The sequence below is a fragment of the Ornithodoros turicata genome, chromosome 8 (genome assembly GCF_037126465.1).
Source record: "Ornithodoros turicata isolate Travis chromosome 8, ASM3712646v1, whole genome shotgun sequence".
Lineage (NCBI taxonomy): Eukaryota > Metazoa > Arthropoda > Arachnida > Ixodida > Argasidae > Ornithodoros > Ornithodoros turicata.
The window spans coordinates 41,331,039-41,353,655 of record NC_088208.1 but is presented as its reverse complement, the minus strand read 5'-3'; the positions used below and the strand labels follow the sequence as shown (position 1 = coordinate 41,353,655).

General features: G+C 44.6%; 2 protein-coding genes across 6 annotated transcripts; one reads left to right on the top strand and one right to left on the bottom strand.

The window, feature by feature from the left end:
* Positions 1 to 404: 404 nt before the first annotated feature.
* Positions 405 to 13,631, top strand: LOC135367412 (POU domain, class 6, transcription factor 2-like). 4 transcript variants are annotated; one of them, XM_064600680.1, is made up of 13 exons: positions 405 to 682; positions 4,936 to 5,028; positions 5,080 to 5,265; positions 7,230 to 7,565; positions 7,990 to 8,120; positions 8,339 to 8,641; positions 8,929 to 9,039; positions 9,092 to 9,173; positions 9,301 to 9,384; positions 9,440 to 9,490; positions 9,982 to 10,159; positions 10,219 to 10,439; positions 11,862 to 13,631. In XM_064600680.1, the coding sequence occupies exons 2-13, from the start codon at positions 4,947 to 4,949 to the stop codon at positions 11,990 to 11,992; spliced, it is 1,896 nt and encodes a 631-aa protein (XP_064456750.1). In that variant the 5' UTR covers positions 405 to 682; positions 4,936 to 4,946; the 3' UTR covers positions 11,993 to 13,631. The 4 variants fall into 4 exon arrangements, with proteins under 4 accessions (XP_064456750.1, XP_064456749.1, XP_064456747.1 ...); XM_064600679.1 differs by having other exon boundaries at positions 7,224 to 7,565; positions 9,095 to 9,173; XM_064600677.1 differs by having other exon boundaries at positions 7,224 to 7,565.
* LOC135367415 (H/ACA ribonucleoprotein complex subunit 4-like) lies at positions 13,630 to 22,482 on the bottom strand. 2 transcript variants are annotated; one of them, XM_064600682.1, is made up of 15 exons: positions 22,337 to 22,482; positions 21,147 to 21,196; positions 21,002 to 21,088; positions 20,744 to 20,914; positions 20,504 to 20,674; positions 19,827 to 19,953; positions 17,899 to 18,029; positions 17,404 to 17,547; positions 17,228 to 17,348; positions 16,937 to 17,156; positions 16,607 to 16,631; positions 15,628 to 15,678; positions 15,504 to 15,566; positions 15,398 to 15,445; positions 13,630 to 13,788 (listed from the first exon to the last, which is right to left on the bottom strand). In XM_064600682.1, the coding sequence occupies exons 1-15, from the start codon at positions 22,359 to 22,361 to the stop codon at positions 13,717 to 13,719; spliced, it is 1,506 nt and encodes a 501-aa protein (XP_064456752.1). In that variant the 5' UTR covers positions 22,362 to 22,482; the 3' UTR covers positions 13,630 to 13,716. The 2 variants fall into 2 exon arrangements, with proteins under 2 accessions (XP_064456752.1, XP_064456753.1); XM_064600683.1 differs by lacking the exon at positions 15,398 to 15,445.
* Between the last annotated feature and the right edge of the window lie 135 nt (positions 22,483 to 22,617).

Genomic DNA, 22,617 nt, shown 5'->3' with positions numbered 1-22,617 from the left:
TCCTTTTTTTTTTGTAACATGGTGTCGATAACGTGTGAATGTGAGACGAGCTTATTACAATAATATAAGGTCAAAGCCAAACATGGGCGATGAGGACAACGTGTTTATGATAATAAACGAGCTGCGAAGCCTTTGTTTTGATTAATATTTCACAACGCTAATTATTCGGTCTCGGGACATAACTGAACAATCTTCACTTGACATTACGCATAAAAGGGGGTTATGAATACCAAACCTGCTCGGTATTTGAATTTTTCGTATGTGACGGTCCGAACTGCTTCTTACGGCGCAGTAAAAGGTAAAGGCGCAGGAGTGATGGAGGGGTCGTATATTATACGATTAAATTATTTCGTCACCTAATAAACATTTTTGCTGCTAAATTTAGATATATAGGCACTCTACGGATGGCCTGCCACACAAACATACCATCTGCGATGTGAAATACCTTAGCATCGTCAAACCCAGTCAAACCTCTTTGCGTCCCACCCTCGGTGGTGCCACCTTCTCGTGTGAGCGTGGGGATAGCCGCGAACTGCTGGTCACTACGAAATATTTTTCCTGAATTACGCCAGGAAATAAGTCTCAGTGTGCACGAGTGCAGCTTCCTAGAATCTGTTGCAATGTCCTCAGTAGCATCTTAATCCGTCACATGTGGATAGCTCCGCGCGCGAAAATGCATCCGGTATGTATTTATTATCATAATTTATAAATGGGAGGCATGCACTATCACAGCACTTTACTCGCATATGATTCGCGAGTGCCCTTATATTTGTAACCACTATGAATGGTTAGCTATGCACAAATGCCTTCATCCTATTTACGAAAAGCAGAAAAGATGTTTCTGTGGATGCTTTGGAGACGTGGTGGTGGTGGGAAATGGAGCCGGTTGGCTGTTATCATAATTTATCGCTACGATCAATTCATTGAATGTGACGGCATTGTTTAGTTCGATCCATGATTTATTTGCGCACATTGACCAGAATGCCATGCTTGTAATTGTGCCATGGAGCCTTTTATACATGATCTACGCACATGTTAGCGCGGTATGTTTGTGAGCTCTCGGAAGCATCTGTTCCGCCGACATTTGTCAACAACACAAATGTCGGCGTGCATGCTGCAGTATTTGCATAATTTATTTTGACAACTGCCAATTACCCGCACGTCAGACGAGTTCTGTTCCGACGCATAAACAATTCAAGTGTTGTGCTTTGCAAGTATTTGTGTAGAAAATTGAGTATCATGGCTGTCGTTCAGGTTCAGGCTCGCCTCTTCTCTGAGCAACAAGAAAGGGTAGATATATATGGTAAAGGTGCAGACTCAGATCGCTGTCTGGGAGTAATCGTGAGAAATATGTAACAGCATTTGTGTGCTATTCCGTATTTGGCGAAAAAAAAAAAAGAAAACTCACTAACAATCAGATGGCGAGATGCCTCTACTGCTCAGGGTTCAATGTACGAAAGGACAGATTTGAAAATAAACAGTCTTAGTTGAAGTTTCTGGGGTTTTTATCAAATGCAGTTGAGCTGTCGCCTGCAGGGAGTTGATCTTGCTCAGGCTCAACACTCCTCCCCCACCCCCTTTTATGTATAGAGATCTGTCAGGGTGTCTGAAATTCCCTGCTTTTACAGGATTTGCATATTCGCTATTCACTGTCAGCTGGGAATGTTCAGGGGGGCTCAGAGCTCACCACTATGCCTTGGACAGGATCTGCTAGACGACAGAACAGAAATCGAGGGGGAAGCCCATAAATTCCTTCCCTTCAAACATTAGCCTTGTGCTACAAGACATACAAAACAAAAATGCGTCATTATTCAAACGTCCTCAGTTGGACAAACATTACAGAAGACCACACTTGACACCCTGTTGGGAGCATTGTATAGTGCCGCTCATTGCAAAAGCACGGATTGCGCAACGATGGGTGCTCACACGCTTTCAGGAACGGTCACAGAAGGCGCGGCTAATTCCACAGGGATGGGAAGGACCCCCACCGCCATGCGATCCTCCCTTTGATTAACCCTTTCCTTTTGTGTATTTTTGTAGGGTTCCCCTCTTGGTGCAATTTACGGAGCTCTTGTGTTAAGCGAAGTACGAAATGAATAAATAGTATCGGGCACCTGGCATTGAACAAGTAATACTCACATCATATACCCGAATTTTTTTTTAATTAATTACCAAGTACCAGACTAAAAAGTAACTCATTACTTTCAAGATACCGTACGTTGAGTTACAATTTGTAAAATATTTGTCAAAGAAATACCAACAAAGTGAAGATAACAACGGATTTTCGCAAAGCGTATCAAGATGGGCTAGTTGGTACAGGACCATGATGAGAGCAAGCAAAAGAACACTCCTTGCTATCCTCATCATGAGCGAATTGTCGTTCAGATACTCCCGCGATATCCTCGCCCCGGTGCAGTGCTCAGAGGAAGAGTCAACGTAAGCTCCATGCCTTTCATATCCTTGCTAACAAGGCTACATGAAACCCCTCCCCTGGTTTCCAGAGACCCCGATCATTTACCAACATACACTTGAGGCCACACAATGTTAACAGATATCTACAAAACCTAAGACACCGCCCACTTGTGCAGGCCATGCCAGAGACGGTACCTCGGAATATCTGAGATGAAATCTATGCATATTTAAGTGGCAGCAGCCAACCAAAACAGACCCTGCCTCCCGTACTTAAGATAGAGTAGTATGCTTTTAAGAGATAAAAACGCCAGTACTCAACTTAAAATTCACAATGTAACAGACAAGACTGCAGCTGGTGATGACGGACATCCATAATAAAACCCTGAAATTGAGAGACGCACGTGTCGTTTGTGTCCCTCACTCTCAGGGTTTTCATTATGGATATCACTTTGTACACTGGACAATTCCCGATTTTTTTCTTTTTTTGTCTGTCTTCATCTTTTTTATTATTTTTTTTTTTGCAGAATTTTGCGATGTTCTTGAAAGAAAGCACAACATTGGGATTAATCAATTAAACTTCGCCGAGGTAGTTTCGCTGCGGTTACGTTATATATATGTGGTACAAATATGTAGCGATATTCACACGAAAGAAACTAAACAACAAAAAGCGACAAATATTTCCAACAAAAAGGCTGCTGGCTGAAAATAATGGGATATGTTTGGAGAACGGTGACCCGTTGTGTCAAACTGAAATTGTATCTCAAGATAGGTGGTTTTTCGAGCGAATGCTAATTAGAAAGTGAGTGGCAATTAACATAATATGTTGTGCGCCGGCGGCGGTAGCGATAAGTAGGTGTTTGAGTAGGTGGTGCGCATTATGCCAAATGGCATGGCCAGATCAGCAGAGGTCTCTCTCCGTCGTCTGCATCCATCTCGTCTGCTTCGATTTATGCGCTGACGTCATCGCAAACCCTGGCATTGCCCAATCGTAAAGCGGTGTATTCGATCTCGCTAAAGCTGGGGGAGGCAATTGAAGATGCAAGGATGATTCTCTTTCTGTCGTCTGCTCTCACGCAGACGGAAATTAGCCGCTCTCGAACAGTCGAAGAGGATTGGGCTTATTGGTATTCCATAGTCAAGCACAACACGAGACAAGCGCTTGTCTCGTGTCGTCCCTGTAGTCCCGCTTTTGACTCGGACTCGCTAGCACCGTGGATCTCGCATAGAGACGCTGTTTGTGCGGATCCCGAAGCGTGTCATTCCCTTGCGCTGTTCTGAAGAGACCCCTCAGGACGAAATGGATGTCGCAGCTTTCCGCAGTTTTGGACTGTTGCTTGGCGAGTTGGTATTCAGCCACAGTTGTGGTTTAGTCCACTGGAAATGTTAGAGGGAGTCAGACCGTGCGACGCAGAGATTTTATATGTTCGTAGGTACATGTTTATGGGTATGGGTCGTATGGGTACTGCAAACCAAGCTGTGTTGGGCAATCACAGAAATTTCAGGGTCCCATGGGGTAAGTGTAAAGAAATCCCTCGTGTGACCACTTTGATGCCATTACAGACAACTGGGATACTGGCACGCTCGATAACACAAATACAGCCCAAATTTCCAGCGGGAGTCCACCGCCCATTTATCGACTCATGTTTTCGTCGCAGGTGCATGGTGCTTCTTTCTTTTTTTTTTTTTTTTCTTGTGTGTGTGTGTGTTTGAAGTTTGAACCAAAGAACTGCGCTTGTTCCTATCGGCTGCAACAGCAAGACACGTCACTCTATACGTCGCAACAAATACTGAAAATAAAATCTGCTGGTGTCAGGGGCGGCGTAAAAATTCGAGGCATACTTTATTGTTTTCGTCTTGTATGGATATGCTTTCAACATCCTACTCTTTCTTGGGTGTATTCTGTGGCGGCTTTTCCGACGGCTGTCACCGCGGAGGAGAACCAGAGAGCTTTCGTGTTCTATACAGCTCATGGCATACATGAGACTGGGAGTTGTGTAAAACATCCCCGTGGACACTTTCAGGTCATGTCGTCGTGAGTTCTACCACACCAATCGACAAAGCCTCGACTATGCAGCGATTTGATCGATTCAGGAAAAAGGGTTTATGGCATTTTTATTCGCATATGACACCTGACATAACATAAGTTCGACTTTCGATTGAGTAGGTGAAAGTCTCAAACCAAAAGCAGTAAGAAACAGAGACGTTATCTTCATAGTGAGTTAATTGTGAGACATGGTGTGTCTCACCATGGTGAGAAACATGGTGAGACAAGCAATTCATCATTTCAGTGTTGTTTCTGCACGCATCGAATTAAACTTCGACCCATCACGTAGCCTTCATTTTGACAAACAGGACTCCTCGCGAGACAACCTATATATGTGGTCTCGGGCTGTGGTCTGTGAGCTTTTATGTTAGTTGAGTATAAAATATGACCGATGTCGCAGGAATGCTTTGGTGTGTATAATAACGAATAAAATTTTAGTCCATTGGGAATATATATGCCTTGACTTTTGAAATGTTTAGGTGGCTGCAGCATGAATGCTCAGCAGCAGATACTGATGGCCGTCCAAAACGACACAGGACACTGTAAGGCCAGACCCACACAGAACCATGCAGGTAAGTGAGGCGCATCTCTAACTCTCTGGTTGAAGGTGTTTTCTTGTGCAGTCAAAGGACAGCCATATGCAGCTCACTTGGTGTCACCACAACAGTTGGTGCTCCCGCTCAATAACTCACAACAACAGCAGACCAATGGTATGATGGCAACGCAACAGCAAGTCTTTGTACAACAACTGCAGCACCAACATGCACTACAGGCACATGGCCATTATCTGCTGCCTTCCACCGCAAACAGTGAGTAGACAATCTCCTGGGTAGAGATCCACATGCACTCATACATTGGAACTTGGTGTGAATCAGTAGAAAAAAGTCAGCATTTCTGCGGCTCCCTCTAGTTCCAACTCCACCTCATTCGAACAAATCTTCGGTTGCCTTCGAGTTCGAATTAACGGGACCGCACTTTTATTAGACTAGACCAGCTATTCTCTGCAACTAATGGAAGCTGCTTTCGCAAAACAACCCCGTTATTCCCATTGTATCATTCTGTTGCGCGTCCCAACTCACTCTTCTTCAGTAGGAATGCCCAATCCCAATGCACCATTTCTGATACGTTGGGAAGATGTTTCGGCAAAGAGCGCTTTCCAGAGTGACCGCAAGTGGTGTCGCGGTCGCTTTTAAAAATGGCGGCGCCCGTTTGCTAGCAGAAGATTTTGAGGCCAAACCGGTAAGCCCTTTCGTTCTGTTGCTCACAGCGGTGCGTTTCCAGTTACATAAGGTGTTACTTGTTGGAATGTAATAGTTATATGTCGGAAAGCACTCCTATGTGCTTTGTGATATTGAATTGAGCGTATTCCATATGTGATGCCGTGGGCAGGCATTCCCGATCCTACTGTATCACATAGGATACGGCGCGTGGTTTTTGTAAATCTGACGCAGGTTCTCTGTTATTTTTTGCGCCACGTAGGTCCCCCTGTACAGGATATCCTGGAAACAGTGACGATCTCTCAGACGACAGTGATGAGCAACGACGATGCGCTTTCCTCATCATGTCCAGGGCATAGAGGAAGAACAACAAGATACTAGCTCAGAGGGAGCTAATATTCAGGAAAGAGCTGCTCAGTAGCTGTTGGAAATGTTCTTGGAGCCACACTCAATGTATTCATAACATGTGATTGTTGGCAGTAAAAGACACGTGAAACTTACTCAACTCACCAGTCATTACTTTCGCCGTTTCGTGGCACTAGACATGATAGTACAAGTATCATAAAAGCCAAGCCTGTACAGCACCCAGAAAAGTGGTGTGTGCCTTGGAACACGAAAGAGAATTGCACAGCATGCTATTCCACTACCACGGTCAATTAAACTGTATGTAACAGAAATTGTGGGGGTAGGGGGGGGTCAGACACATCCAGATACCCCTAAATCTGCCCCTGCCTGCCTGAATATGCTGCTATTGGGAGGGTACAGTGCTGCAGCAGATGTGAAGATATCGATTTGGTGCTGAAAAACTGATTAGTGGCCACACATTGGACAATTTAGACATAATTGATACCGACACGATTGGCCGGTTCCATGGTGGTTGCTCATTCAGGAAAAACTGTCCAAATGGAGGGACTGAATGTGGTGCATATTAAATTATGGTTTCTTTTCTGGGATGACTATAGTAATGCCTCATGTATCGTATGTGATGCGCTTTGTCAAATATTTGTGCCCTATTTTTGTCAAATGAGAGCAAAGTGTGGGGAAATCATTTTTCCATGCCCTGCTGAATGCACTCATTTCTGTGTTTGGGCATTACAGGACATTAAGAATGAAACATTTTCGTTTTTACCTTTGTCTGATGTTGATCCTGTCCATGTTAGGCAGTATGTATGTATGTGAGCACTTCGTTTGGCTCAACAGCAGCATATGGTCATAACAACCAATTCTTGGAGCGCAGCTACAAATGCTCCTGTTATTAAACTACCACAGGGGTAACATCTCCAGGTGTTATCTGCACAAAATTTCAAAGGAACAGTTATGTACAAGGGCCATTGTTGCTCAGTAAAGAATTGTATATACACCACTCTTCTTGTTAACATATATTTTTATGATAACTCCAGTCGTTTGTTAACAGGCATCTCTCCTTCCTGCATCACATCGTAACCTGTCATTTGATCTCAGTTTTCAAGCCCATTGCTGGAATTTGTTCTTAGTTGAGATGTCATCCAGGGGGAAGTGAGTCGATACTATGGTACTTGTATCATGTGCAGCAGCAGCAGCAGCCCCTGCCGCAGTACAGAGTCCTGTAGTGCAAGTGGTGGCAGCCAACGGTGCCATCTTGACAACTACTTTGTCACAGTTGCCAGCCCTATCTCAGCAGTTGGCGCTGGCTTCTGCCCTGGCTCCTGCACTCGCTCCCACTATGACATCCACAATTGTGCCATCACATCAACAGCAACTACAGGTGCAACAGCAGCAGGCAGCAGTCCAACAGCAGCACCAGACACAACATCAACAGATACAACAGCAGCAACTTGAGCAATTCCAGCAGCATCACATGCAACAGCAACAGGTGCAAACACAGCAGCAGCTTCTACAGCAGCAAGCTCAAGGTAGGTGGGTCTTTAACTACAATTTGTGGAACATCTGCAAGCACAGCAGCCAGTTGAGTTGTCCAGTTGAAATCCAGGGTAAAATGTTGCCCAAAGTGTGCTCTACAATAAATTGCATTCAGTAAGTTGAATCTACTTAGTGAAAATCAGTCTTAAATTAATTTTTTAAAAAATACTTTCCCGTCATCGTTAACAAGATTATGCGAGACACTCAATTCGTGGAAAACTGACCACGGTGAAATTTGCAAAAGAAACTACATACTTTTACGGTGTACCTCTCCCATCTCAATGGGGTTGAAATGGTGAATCACTTTAGTGAACAATACCAACACTGATGATTACGAACATCCTTCAACCAGTTCTCCGTAGCAGAGGGTGTGAGAGTTGATCAAATAGATTTGAAGAAGCATCGTTTTATTTCCAGTGAACACATTACAGCAAGCACCAATGCAGCCGTTATTTGCGAGCAACTATGCCGCTGCGCTTGCGGGACAGATGACGATGCCGCAACTCTACGCCAACATCCATGGACAGCTGGTTGCCATTTCTCCTCAGGTTAGTGCTCCACTGCTTTGTCTGATGCATTGTGATACATTTTGCCTAAGAAGCTGGAAGCTACTGAAACTCACGCCAGCAATTTCAGGAATGATGTTTACATGGAATCAAGTGGCAATGTCTGTGTTTGTTCGGGGGTTGTAATCTGGACACTAATGGATACGCAAGTATGTTGCACAAATGTATTCTCTGACACGTAATTTTGTCCATTTTGTTAGATAATAGCGCAACCCCTGTTGCAAACGGCAGCCACTTCCAACTTGCTGCAGATGATTCCACAACTCAGTGGGGCAATGCAGCAGCAATCCACTCTTCAATCGGAAGCAGGGATGAGGCCTCACCAACACCTGCCCGACCAAGCATCAACTGCTCCCTCTATGGTGCACCAAGATGGGCAAGATGAAGATGATGAAGAAGAAGAAGACGATGATGATAGACACCAAGAGACAGAAGATAACCGTCAATCACTTGACCGCAGTCAAGACTCGCACGATGCCATTACTACAAAGGAGGAAGAGCAGGTGAGGTTCTGCCCTCGAAAGGTCCAATATTCAGTCTCACACAATCACCAGTAAGATTTAGGTGTTCTATAATCGACTACTAAAAAAAAAAAACAATTTCTAATGGGCTTAACTTTTCTCAGACGTAAGAGGGACACCGATTGAGATGATTACAGAATGTGGGACACATTTTCCTGTACGTCTTTTGTCAATGAATGCATTCCTGTTCACAAAAGGTGATCCCTTCCACAACACACCTGTGGTTAAGTTCAATAGAGCATCGAAAGAGTTTTTTTTTTTCTCTACAGGAGGAGCTGTCATCAGACCAAGCTAATTGCTGCAGCCCTCAACTGCATGAACCAAGCAGCAACAATGATGAGCTGGTCATAACAAACACAGATATTATAGACGCTGCTCAGGTAGGAGTGAGCCCTTGAAGCCTTGAAAATGTTAATTGCTTTCCCCTCTCAGCAGTCGCTTCTCAGCAGAGGTTGTAACGAGACTGTGTCCATGTTGACACAGACAGAAGTACAGAAAGTGCTTCCTCTGGAAGGTAATGGCGACGAAAACAACTGTCGAGTTATTCCTATTGGTTCTTGCAAGCACATGACTGTTTGCCACAGAATGTTGCTAAACACAAGACACGATTTGCATAATACTTATTTGTTTGCATATGACAGCTCCCGTGATGCCGGTTCCTCAGGGTTCCTGTTCCAAGGAGCACATCCTGCCCTTAGTATCGGCAACAGACGTTGGCTGTAGCAGTGAGTATCATTTCCAGGTTCAACTGGATATGCTACACTGTTCATATCCTTGCAGAACTTGTGCCTGCAGAGTCTAGCTCACAGTTTAGCAACCCACCCTCTCCTGGTAAGGCATTGTGTTTTGTTCCCTCACAATCTTCTATCTTTATATATTTTGTGTCTTACGGAATTACGTGAGGATTTCAATCAATCTGCGACACTTTCGCGGGTTAAACCAGATCAGTCACGTGTGCAATGCGTGAGACCACCGACAGTGCTGTTACATAAACGGCTGAATGTTCCGCGACAAAAGGAAATGTAACGACAGCAACGCCCGAAGAGAGATTGACAGTGTTGAGTCTAGTTTTCCTCGCGCACCGAAAAATTACAAAAGCCTGGAAAAGGGCTTGGGAGAATGGTGCACTTTTTTCTCTTACCCGCAGAATCCCACTTTGTGGAAAAGTGGGGCCTTTACACGACAGTAACTAGTTACAAGGAAAGCGTTGTATCTCAAATGGAGGCACGTTTTGTGATCGGCTGAGAGGCAGCAACATAAGATGGAGCCACATCAGTGTAAACATTGGTAGGACAGAAAAATTAAGCGGATATTTTTTGCAGCGACAACAATCAGTCACACAGACGCCAACACCGTAGATGGCATCAATTTGGAGGAAATAAAAAATTTTGCCAAGGCATTCAAACTGCGTCGTCTCTCCCTGGGACTGACACAGACTCAGGTGGGGCAAGCACTCAGTTCCAGTGAAGGTCCCTCTTACAGCCAAAGTGCCATCTGCAGGTATGTCATATGACATACCCATCCTGACACACGTTGTATACGTAACACATTTTCTACAGGTTTGAGAAATTGGACATCACACCCAAGAGCGCCCAGAAAATCAAACCCGTACTTGAGAGGTGGATGCAGGAAGCGGAAGAACGCTACAATGGTAGCCACGACCTCAGCTTCCTGACGGGGAGTGCGGAGCCGGCGAGGAAGCGAAAGCATCGAACTTCCTTCACGCCTGCTGCTCTCCAAGTGCTTAACAAGTTCTTTGAGACAAGCACACATCCATCTGGTAAGAGGGGTTATTTATGCTTCATAGTGGAAGGTACTCAGATATGAAGGTATAGCACAAATGAGCGTTGTCCACCATGGAAACTTGGCTTAAGTACAACAGCACGATTGGCAAATTAGTCTGCAACTGTAGTCCTGAGGCAGTCCTGTATTATATTAACTAATTTTTGTATTGCTTCCTTCTAAGACCTTGTGAGGAGGGGCACGAGAGAGGGACGTTGGAGACGACGACCTCAGCAGAGAGGAGGAGGCACGGGACTTCAGTAGAGAAAGGGAAACGGAAAAGGGCACGACTGGGGAATGGGTGACGGTAGATGCACGTGGGGAAGATGAACTAACAGATACCGGGATGTGCGTGGCTGCGGTGTTGTAAGTTATTAAGTACGCGCAACAGACAGTGTAAATAAAGAGCGTGTCGTGACAACCTTCTACCCAGAACATGGATGCTTTGTATACCACCTATTGATGGGACATTAGACTCAATATATCAAAAGATATTTGACTCTCCGTGCATAAATACGGCGGGCCCTCATTATAACGAAATGACTGCTTTTTAAGCTTTTCCGTGTCCTGATCGAGACACGCGCATTTTAAACCAAATTATTCCGAGTTTACCGAGAGTCGTCTTCGCATAGTATGAAGAGCAAACTGGCGGAAGCCCATGCGGACAGCGACGCGCGTACATTTACTGCACTGCTATTCCTCTTCAAAAAGAGGGTGACAAAGAGGCCTCATTGCCACCGCTCGCAGTCGGTTGCGCTTTTATTTTTGTACTGTCCAAACAGATATGCTTGACTGTGGAGTAGAAAGTCATTAGAGAGGTGGATATCAATATTCTCACGCAAGAATAAGCAGGGTGTAGTGTTTCAAAACACCTTCACGAGCTGTCCATCCAAGGACCCACACTGACAGCAAAATTTCAAGTGCTGGCTTTGCAACTTACCGAGCGAGACTTTGAGTGCAGCATAGGTAGCATCACGGTTTGTCGTCATGGAAGACACTCGGTTAAGAAATAGGCTATTCCATCTTTTCGAGTAATATGCAGTCAAAGACACGTATAACGTCTATGAAGGCAGAGCCGAAAAGCCGAAAGATTGCGTCTACAGAAGTGACTGTTTTGAAAACTACGTGCAGCTTCTGGGCAAGATGAATTCCGCGCGCGTGTTTCCTGGGGCTACACGACTCAAGGAAGCGAAGCTAGTGCCTGGTAAAACTGCTCAGCAACACAAGATTACGGTGCTTTTTGCGCAGAAATAAAAACTTTGCAAAAGTCCCGTCAATCAACATTTATTTTGAAGAGTTTCAAGGCCCATTGACACGGTTATAACGAGGGTCTGCTGTGACTGAAAGCTGATGTACCCTTTATTTGAGGACAAGCACGTGTCTCCATTCTTTTTGACTCCACACACGTGTCCTAACCCAGGGCCCGAGATGACCAGCCTGGCGGAGAAGCTCAACTATGACAGAGAGGTTGTTCGTGTCTGGTTCTGCAACAAGCGGCAGGCGCTCAAGAACACAATTAAAAAGCTCAAGACGAGCGAAGACGTCACGTGACAGTCCTCATCGTAGTACTCTCCCACACCCAAAGTGTATTAACTTGCATGGTCTGACTCATGGCATACCATGTATCTCTTCCACCACACTTTAAAGCCATCAGGAGGGACAATGTGTAGACAGTTGCAAAACCCCACAAAAATGTTTTTCTCTTTATCGTGAACGATTTACGAGATGTACCTACAGTCATAGAATATGTTCCAGTTATCGATTCCAGAGTGTCTGCATCATAGCACGATGTAACACATTACGGGGAATGCACTCTTGTGTAGCGTCGTCTTTGACTGAAAACAAACAAGAACTACGTGAATGCTACTGTTGTCCCTCTGATAAAGCACATAATCTGCGAATGATTTCGTCACCCATCAATTCGATACAGTTCATTTGTGTTGAAGGTCATGTAGGGAGAGAGTGTGGCTCGTCAGTGGTGCCCTTTTCTGCTACTTCAATAAATTAAATAGGACAAAATAAAACAGCCTAACGCAAGCTATTTGCTATAGTAGTGTCCTCAAAAGCATTCCATAGATTCCCTAGTGTATCAAGTGTAGCAGAAGGCGAGACCAGTACGTAGCTCCCAGATTTTTTGTAATCCCCACGACCCATCATACATTTTGTTGATGCTCTTTCTGATACCAAAGGCAACGTTTGATGATGCTACTGACCTCTCTGAGGCAGGGACTCATTACCAATGCGCCGCATGTCCTCACCACTCGACACAGCGAGTGACATATTTATTATCTATATTCAGAAATAAGCCACTGGGACACTGTAATTGACTGTGCCATATGACCTCGGCCACCGACAAAGTAGTCTGAAATAGTAGACGCAGTATCTCTAGATTCTGGTACATAGTAGTCGGAGCAAAAATGCGCACACAAAATCAAGCTCTTAACGAACTGTCCAAAAAATCAGTCGTCGACTGTATGTGCCAGAGGATGGCTCTCAGCTTTGCCCTTTTCTACCATTTTGGGAACATCTTCTGGTCACTTACAATCCACGGCTGGTTGTGCTCAACCAGAAAACCACTGAAAAGGCACATACGAGTAACGCATGCAGGTATTTTTTTCTGTTGGGAGAGCGCCATCGGAGAAGACGAAACATCGTACGAGGCTCAACTGAAGATAGGACGATAGAGAGTCTTTTCGCGTTACGTGCTGTCTATTTCCTCAGGAATGCGTTTGTGCAGGTTTGAAAGGAAAATGGGAGATTGGAGGGTGCGTCCATACAATCGGGAGACTGAACGAAATTCGAGAGCCTCCGGGATAATCCGGGAGGGTTGGCTGGTATGCCATTGGTATGTGTTCTACTCCATCAGTATTATGGTCGATGCAGGCTGCTTAAAGTATTACCTCATTTGAAAGAACAGCTATTTAATTTTTAGTGCCCCACACTCTCAATTTCATTTCAATGCTCCATTTGTACGAAACCAACATGGCGCACATTACTACATCTCGGACGTAGATGCATTTGACCCAACACATTGCAAATTGTGGAACAGTGATAATGAAATTAACAAAGTGGCATCAATCACTTGTGAGACGAAACATTTTGCTCATGCTCAAGCAGTGTGTACACTGCATGTAATTAACATTACCCACTGTACACTATGTAAATAAAGCATAATCATTTTTTACACGCACTTGGATGTAGTATTTATTATGAAAGATGCACCGCAGCTTGAAGAAAACAAAAAGGCCAACAAATTCCATGTACATAGAAGAATTTCATTCCGATTGTTCAGCCTCTTTGTGCTTGTCTTTCTTTTTCTTCTTCTTCTTTTCGTGACTGGTAGGCAACTGAAAAGGCACATATTGCTGACTGGAGTCGCACATCACGTGCATAGCTAGGAAATCAGAAAGAAGGCTCGAAGGAGAAACTTGAACCACAACCAGACAGCGCCACCTGTTGCGCGAGAACGCAAATCGTACGAATCTTGTGGTCACATTATGGGGTTGCCCGCCCAGTGGCCGTCAGCGTGCCTTGCTCGTCTAGATTGTGTAGGGCTTTGGAGATGATCGAAAAACGCGCATTCCTCGCAGATAGGTACGCGGCACGGTTGACAGCGAAACATAAAACGCTTCTGGCGTCGTCTGCTCAACATACCCGAGAGCCAACAAAACGCAACTGTTTCTCGTGGATTGCGCTGAACAAGAAGCGCTATGTAATTGGCACATGTGATGTTTGTTATCTGAATAAACATCATTTACGTTCCTCAGTAAGTTAAAGGGGCACTAAAATGCAAAAACACCTTGCTCTCAAATGAAAGTCCATGTTTCAATTGGTGCAATTCAAACAAAATTAGATCACACAACGAAAACTGAGCCGTGTTTGGCAGCAACGAATGCGATCTCCAGGAGGCAAACATTGACGGCATCCAATGAGACAGCAGGAGAAGCGCGCGCATACCTATCACGCGTGTATGGATTTGGAACAGGGCTGATGGTAGTGTTCCGTATATCCGCGGCATGATGCGCACAGCTGCATTTTTCAATACCGATTCACTGAATTGTAGCCCACAACAGTTCTCGCGAATGTTCCGGAGACAACACTTATCTTCACATCCTTCGGACATCGACGCCAGTCCGACATGTAACGCGCACTATGTTTTTAACCGGGACTGCTCCATGCCGTGGCACGTGCATTTTGGGCTAAAAACACCAGTGCACGAACTGAAGTGCTGTTCACTGCTTAGCGCCGAAGCAAGAGAGAGTCCGGTATAATTCTGACGGTAGCTTCCTAACGGTGTCAAAGTATTTCATTATGATAACAAGTATGAAATTAACGTAGCGTGTAACGTAATTTGAAGTGAACTTGTTTTTGCATTTTAGTGCCCCTTTAACATTCCCATTGCATTCCAGCAAAAGCACAGCCTTCTTTCTCCATGCTCATCAGGCACAAAGTGGATCATTATAATATCCATTATTATATATCACTTCGGTGCCAGCGATATACACGTTTCAATGGGGGAATGCGCACAATTTTATGGCTTTTGTATTTTGCCACTTGTGAACTTGTGCTCAGGAGTGCAGTGATGATTCATACTAACAGATATTGCAGCTTCAGCTTCGGTGGTGCAGTTGCACAACAGCATTGCTTGTACTATAACTAAGACAACACTTTAGCTTAACTTAAACCAGGGCCATTATAGTGTGCAATGAAAACAGCAGAGCCTCGAGAGAACGATTTGTAATGTCAATAAACACTCCAAAATGTTTGACCAGTATAAAACTCCATGGTGTTGAAAAGCGTATGAAAATGAGCTGCTCAGCTCTTGACTGATGTGAGGAATGTGGGGGATTTTCGTGACATTCGTAGTATGACTGAGGGTTGTGTGTGCTATACATGTTGAAAGCTGTGTCTGTATTGTCACATCCTCGGGTCTTATATCTCCCAGACCTCACTCACCTCTTCCTCCTCCTTCTTTTTCTTCTTCTTTTCATGCTTGCTGGGCAACTAAAAAAAGTGCTCCCTCTTAGGCGTTTTTAATTCCTTCCACCCAGACCTTACCCACCTCTTCCTCCTCCTCCCTCTCTTCCTTTTTCTTCTTCTTCTTCTTTTCATGCTTGACGGGCAACTGAAAGGAGATGTTTTGTCCCCTTAGGTCTTTCATATCCTTCCACCCAGACCTTACTCACCTCCACAGATCCTTCCCCCTCCTCCTCTTCAACAACTTCGATCAAAGGCTTCTGCCAAGCAAAAGGAAATTGACCAGAGATACGTAGTAATTAGTACCATTTTATGCTACACGAAATCCACACATATCTGGTGGACTGAGCATACGAGGACGTCATATTCATGATCCTCTTCTACTACTTATACTACTTGGAGCTAAGGCCCATAACTTCAGTTTGAGCAATGTAACCGGTCCCATGGCACAGCAGAAATCTCCTGCTGCTGTGCTGCCAGTCTCCCAAACCAACCAGGAATGTTGTTTTCGTTCGATAGTGTTCAGAGTTAGCAAGGACGGTGACAGCTTAAATGCACCGTTATTTCTCAACGTTTCTGGCGTTTACGTTACAAGTCGAGGTATGCCAATATGCCAAACTTTGCTTACGAACAGAATATTTGCTATATTCGATTCGTATTCAAAAATTTGATATCGAACTTTCTGCGTATTTGCAAAAGTTTTGAATGTTCAATTTTTTCCAAAATACGTACAGTTATACCAGCTTACTGCCAAGCTGTTGCTGGTTGCGCGCGCTATAAGTGACGCACGGAGCTTTAGAGTTTATTACGCTCATCTGCAAATGCGTCGCTACACGTTCACCAACCAAAACTAGCACACAGTTGTGCGCAGCCTCCACTAAAGTCTGCCCCAGCGAAAATGCTGTACAACAAGACCACGAACTCTGTGTGGCCTACAGCTGGGTTAAATTCTGGTTCACTCTCCAAATTTTGTTGGCGTTGAGCACAGTACCGTTGTTCATTGTTTGACTGTATACATATTCAATTTGTGTTAAAAAATTTCACTATTTGCACCCCCTAATTAGTAGACATGGTTAGACTTGTGATTTGCTGTACATTGTCTATGTTCGGAGTGAGTGTTCGATCATCGGTACCACATAAAGAGCGCTCTCTGGGCACAGCTTACATCTTGAACTATCTGGAGCTTACCTTCTTGCCACTCTCTGCTTCTGGCCTAAAAAACGAAAAAGTAGAAGGAAAGGGAAATTATTATCTCATTCCCACTCAACATCATCTATCCACCTTTTTTTTACCCCTTGCCCATGACAGATGGTCAAAGATCTCTGAGCAATTTCTAATGTATTCGAGGACACAATAAAGCGACGAGCATCAGTTGAAATTAAAAGATTTCAAATTACATTTGCATTGTACCTTATTTTCTCAACACAAATGAAGGTAAGATTTCTTCTCCAAAATTGCTTGCCCAGAAGCAATGTCTCCAAAAGGTAAGAAAAAGTTTAGGCCCAGAACCTGACTGACCTTTCTGTCGCTCCCTCTTGGTACCACTGTGGGGTATTTTCGTTTGGACGACCATGTTTGTCCAGTTTGCCCTCCTTGATTAAAGCTTTCTTCTTTATTGCATTTGGCCCCAGACCCCACTTTCTAGGGTACGTGTCCCTTTCCATGACGACACGTTTGATCTTGGCAACCACTCCGTGGTCACAGGTCGCTATTGTCGCTGTCGTCATCAGTGCAATACCTGCGACGATTAAAAGGAACTCTCTCACGAACCAGCCTCGGCATTGCATGGCTCGTACACCACATTCTCACCTAAACAGATTGCTTCCCCTTTGGCCGTCATGATGACTATCTCCTCGTTGAGTTCTATACCATCCTCAAAGCGTAAAACACCCGGAAGCATCACCTTGGCTCCATAGCAGACGGCATTCACCTGCAAACCATTCACCGTGTAGCACCTCAAAATAACCTACAAGCAAAATACGCACCGCAGAGTCTTTCATAACAATGCGCTTATGCGACACCAGAAGGCACTCTAGAGGTCGGATGACCCTCCGCAGGTATGACTCATTCCTGTGGTTTTCCCACATCCACTGCGCATCTAGGACGTCGTGCAACGTTACCATTCCCTTCTGAAAACAGAAAGTGACAGAAAACATGGTCAAAGGGGCACACCACAAATCCAGGCTACTGCCCTGGAGAGCTTCAATGGACCATTTTGTAACTGCCTATGCGCACGCGTATAAAACCATCTCTACACACCTCTCTCCGACAGGAGAAAGGACAGTTTGTTTCACTGTGTGCTTTTCAGCTACTAACCACTCCCATTCTTGCCTTTTACTCGAGTAGTTCCAAAATAGTTGGTGCCATTAGATAAGGGCTTATTTTCATTATTCGAAATTTCTTTGGGAGAATGACCCTTCAAGCTTAATGTAGCTGATAGTACTAAATTGTCCGATAGAAAAAAACTCTTGAGGACTAACCTTCTCACTCTGGATGCCAGAGCGAACCCTTCGTAGTTCCTGCATGATGCCTCCAGTACCGATGAGGAGCCCAAAATGAACGCACAATGTCCGCACGTAGGTCCCGGCCTCGCAACTCACCCACACGATTCCTGTTGAAGCAATTTCCATATCAATGTGCCACACTTTTTTTTATCATGCACGGTGCAAAATATTTCTGTTTCGGATAGGTCACGCACAAATAAGCTCCGCCACATCAGGAATGGCCACGATCTCGCGGAAGACGGAAGTCCCAAAAATGCAGGTTTCAAGCGAGAATAATAGTCTTCCCAAGAGTTATTGGACGAGGAAATACATTGGTTCTGTGGGGTGTTTGACAGCGCCAACAGTTTTGTCCAAAAAAATTAGACAGTCAGAATGCGACTGGTAAAACAAAATAATGTCATTCTGTGGCACCTGCTGGTGAGATTTATAAATAATTCGCTGCATCTGAACATTTCTCGTTAATGTATTCAATGGCACTTAAGCGAGTCGTTTTTAAAATACAGTGTATGTGTACAAGACCACTGGTGGACTATGTTCGAAACGCACAGGTACAGGACAGGATCGCGAGCGCGTGTTATTTTACCCAATTGGCTGCCGCCGTACCTGCGTCTCGAGGATCCGATGGGACACCGCTAACGTCGGTACAGTCGAGCCCGTTTATAACGATATTGATGGGGACGTGAAATCCGATCCTTATATCTGCGTTATCGTTAAAAACGAGCTTTCCCAAAATTGCCGGTCGGGATCATATTGACGAAGTAGAACGCAGCTAAACAAGCGTGTGTTTGTTGCAAGCGCAAAAGCATTTTATCTATGTAGCTCGACTAGACGCAGCTTTGTGTCAAAGGCTTTTCCCAAGGACAATATATCTGCCATTACCACATGAGGCTCCACACATTTTGAGATCAACAACTTGGTCCATTGCTCATCATTCACTGCCATATCATCATCATCCTCACTATCGGAAGTGCATTGTCCATAATGACATGCCTCGCCCACTGGTAATTCGTCGACGCGTGTTTGGGTGGCAACACGCAACTGTCTGCCAACTCATGTTTTCGAAGCCACGGTACTTTGCAACGACATTCTGCATCAGTACAAAATCCGTCGAGTTGCAACTACAGGTCGAGTCACGTATCTTTCCTGGTCAAAACGCATCCCGGAACTGCAGACACCATTGTAGCACGCAACAAACCAGAAAAAACTTGAGGGCAAGAGAACGATGTGGAGAGGGAGCCTCCTCCTATACTTCTTGCAAGTCCCTTTTAAGCTGCGCACCTTGCAATGCGTGCATCTAATAAAGCGTAGTCATGCGCGGATAAAGGCACCGCGTTCTCACTTTAATTTTCACAAAGGCTAAGGCTCTCGAAAATGCCATCGTAATTTGTTTTCAATGAAAATGCGCAATCTTGCTCTTCGATTTTCACTATGTTCTACCGACCCCCGGGTGAATTCAGATTGCTATACGCGAGCAAACGCTTTCGCAGAGGTAGTTATATCGGTGTCTCCTTTACATGTACTTCAATGTGAGAGCTAATGGGAACCAGGTATTTGATCGTAATATCGGAGTTATCGTTATATCGAAGATTGTAATAAACGGGCTGGACTGTATATTTTCGTGCATGTTTCGACAGGGTTTTCGTGACAAATAGTAGCTCTAAGTAAAATAATCTACGTTGCATAGTGATTGCTGAAACTCGAGCTTTCATCTGAGAACACGTTGTTCTTGCATTTTAGTGCCCCTTTAATGACCATTATCCACATTATGACATCCGTCGAACAGTGGTAGCATCACCATAAAAACGATGCACTTCTTTTTTCTCGCCTTCTCTTTACAGTGTGCTCTACCGATTTTCATCTCAAAATGCTAAGAACGCATAAATAAAAAGAATGCATGCTCTTACCCATGTTGGTTTTCTTGTTGAACTCTAACAGCTTGGACTCATACACAGTCCGCACTCGTAACTGACGCTTGACGGCCGAGATGAGGGGAGGTCGTTGGAACTGAGCACCAGTTAGTCGCTCCACTGCCTACAAAAGAAAATTTGAATGGTGTGACTCAGTAGTACACCCTCTAACCCATATGACAAATTGGATGGCCTTCCTACCTAAAGAGCGTAAAGGGAGGAACCCTATACAGGGTGATCAACTCTACGGTACTTACACTTCGTACAGGAGTGAATCATACAAAAAAAAGCGTTCCATCGTTCATTAATCACCAGGTTGGTGATAAGTAGCTCGTTCTTTTTTTTTTCTGATAAACACTGGGATACAAAAAAGATACAAACAAGTGCTAATTATTTGGAAAGTTCAGCACAGATAGTCCTAGTACCATAACTAGTTCTGCTGAACAGAAAACCAGAGATACGGATTTCACAGAGAGTATTCGCATCTTTGAAGTTGAAAGTGGGATGGTATCCATCATTTATGAGTCTTTGTGTTGTGTCTGTCCCTTCACGTTCCATAGTCTCTGGGTTTTACATTACGCATAGTATTCAGTATTTCTGTCAAGCGCCTCTAATACCCGAATGAAACTTGGTATATAATCCGAGCTTTAATGCGGATGATATAATACCCCTACCTGATAGACAGCCTTTTCGGAGGGTGGGTTGGAATGCAGCTTAAAGATGCCGACATACTCTTTGCCTGCACTCTGTTGGGACTTGACCAGGCGAGTGGAACGCTCAATGCATACGATGAGGCAGCCGGACACCTTGGGGTCCAACGTCCCACTGTGGCCAGTCTTTTCTACCTAAGGATAGTGAGACCATAGTACCCAGAAGGACATTCCACCTTGGTTGAATGGGCTTATAGAGGATACCTTGAGGATGCGTTTGATCCACGCCACGACTTCATGCGAGGATGGATTGCATGGCTTGTCCAGGTTGATGAAGCCTGAACGTATGTACTCCCGCAGTTCTCTCTTAAGTGGAGAACTTCCATGGGGCAGAGGGACATAGTGGTTGGTGCGAATGTTGAGTCGGTCAAAATTCTGGAAAACATGCAACGCAACCTTAAACGCATACTAGAAATATGGTGCACAAGATGCGCTTAGACTATTTTGCGGAGTACGCCTTACCTTGAGAAGAATTGGCCAGTCGCAAGTATTTAACTTTCCTTCTTTTTCGGAAGGTTCAATTCTGAAGTCCCCTTCTTCTTGGATATCCTGCGCATAACGTTGGCTGTTTAAAAATATCCCCCGAAAATCTAACTGCAAAACTTACTCCAAGAGTCTTCTTCTTCTTCTTTTTCTCCTTTCTTGCAGATGGCAATACTGCACGAAGGACAATTATGTAAGTCCGGTTATTACTTCGGTCAAGAAGACCCACTACACTGGGGATTGAGTATGAAACTCTCAAGTTGGATCACGGAGCACAGTCACACATCGTCTGCTACAGTTGCGACTAGACTGTTTCCGGTAAAGGGCATTAATCGCTTTTTGCAAAATAACGATTTCTGTGACAGAGCCTCGTGCAGTGTACACCAGGGGTAGTCCCAGGATTTTCATGACACCATACATGCAGTGTTCACCACTTGCGGTTTGGTGCCAAAACGACATCTGGTTTCACAGCAAACACGCTCTGTGCCAACCACTCTGCCAACTGATAGAGTCATCGCTTCTGATTTGAGGAGAGGGAGGGTATGCCTCCAGTGTTCAACAAATCAGGAAAGCAAAAGATATAATTCTGCATGGCAGTTGGTTCCAAGCGTCCTCAGTGGTGGAAGGACCAGAAGTTGTGACTGGGGCTTGTTTATGTTTACCCGAGAATGTCATTTATAGTTGCTACTTTTCTCTCTTTCTTCCTTTTTTGGGGGGTGCATTGGAGGGATGTGGAGGTGCTGGCAAAGTCCCTGGTGCAGATCGACAACGTTTCTGCTTAAATTGCAGTAGCACATTCCTTTGTAGGTATTTTCATTTTCAAAGCCAGGGTGAGAGTATTGATGTTTTCTGAAGGAAGGTGTAGTCAGGGAGAGCATACAATACTATACACTGCGTAAGGATTAATTGGAGAAACACGTGGTGCCCACAGAAATCGGGTCAGGACATGTGGACCCCCGTTAGATCCTTCACTGATCAAAGCTTATTAGCTTACGCTCTTGCTTCCGACAGTGAGAAGAATAAAATCGTCTACCACGAAAGAGTCAAGCAGTTTGTGCTTCAAAATAACGTACATTCGCCCACATTACAATTTTTGTACACATCTTTCAAGTACGTAAAAAACAGAAAAAAACACTATCGAACTTAGTTTGACAACGGAACTTGACGAACTTTTCGGATGCCTGACTTTGTTTACAGTTTACTGCGCCACCGTGTACGAATTCATTCTGATGCAGACAGACTCAAAGGTATCGCTCAGATTCCGCTATTGCACTAAGCTCATCATCTCCGTGACATATTCGTTGTTAAAATCACCTTGAGCCGAGTGTATTTCTTCCATGCTCCTAAAAACGTTGTTTCATGCCGACCACGTGCGACAATCAAACATACTAAAAAACCGTTTGAGACCGTTTGATGGCGCGGGAAGCGTCAGCACAACGTTGCTAGACGGCTAGACTTTTTTTTGCCTTTTCCCCAAGCTCAGGGGCACTCAGGGGACATGTTGCCAACGTCACGAAAGAATTCATATTTGCGTGCGTCAGTGCTCAGGGTTTCATAATTTTTCATTTTTGTTTTACACTACCGAGGCTGGGCAA

Excerpts from the sequence above, each read along its gene's own strand:
- LOC135367415 (XM_064600682.1), bottom strand. The coding sequence starts at position 22,361 with ATGGAAGAAATACACTCGGCTCAAG. Across the intron at positions 21,197-22,336 it reads AGAAATACACTCGGCTCAAG|TATTGCCATCTGCAAGAAAG; the intron begins GTGATTTTAACA and ends TCCTTCGTGCAG. Across the intron at positions 15,567-15,627 it reads AGGGGGAAGGATCTGTGGAG|TTGCCCGTCAAGCATGAAAA; the intron begins GTGAGTAAGGTC and ends ATCTCCTTTCAG.
- LOC135367412 (XM_064600677.1), top strand. The coding sequence starts at position 4,947 with ATGAATGCTCAGCAGCAGATACTGATGGCCGTCCAAAACGACACAGGA. Across the intron at positions 8,121-8,338 it reads TGGTTGCCATTTCTCCTCAG|ATAATAGCGCAACCCCTGTT; the intron begins GTTAGTGCTCCA and ends CCATTTTGTTAG. Across the intron at positions 9,385-9,439 it reads AACAGACGTTGGCTGTAGCA|AACTTGTGCCTGCAGAGTCT; the intron begins GTGAGTATCATT and ends ATATCCTTGCAG.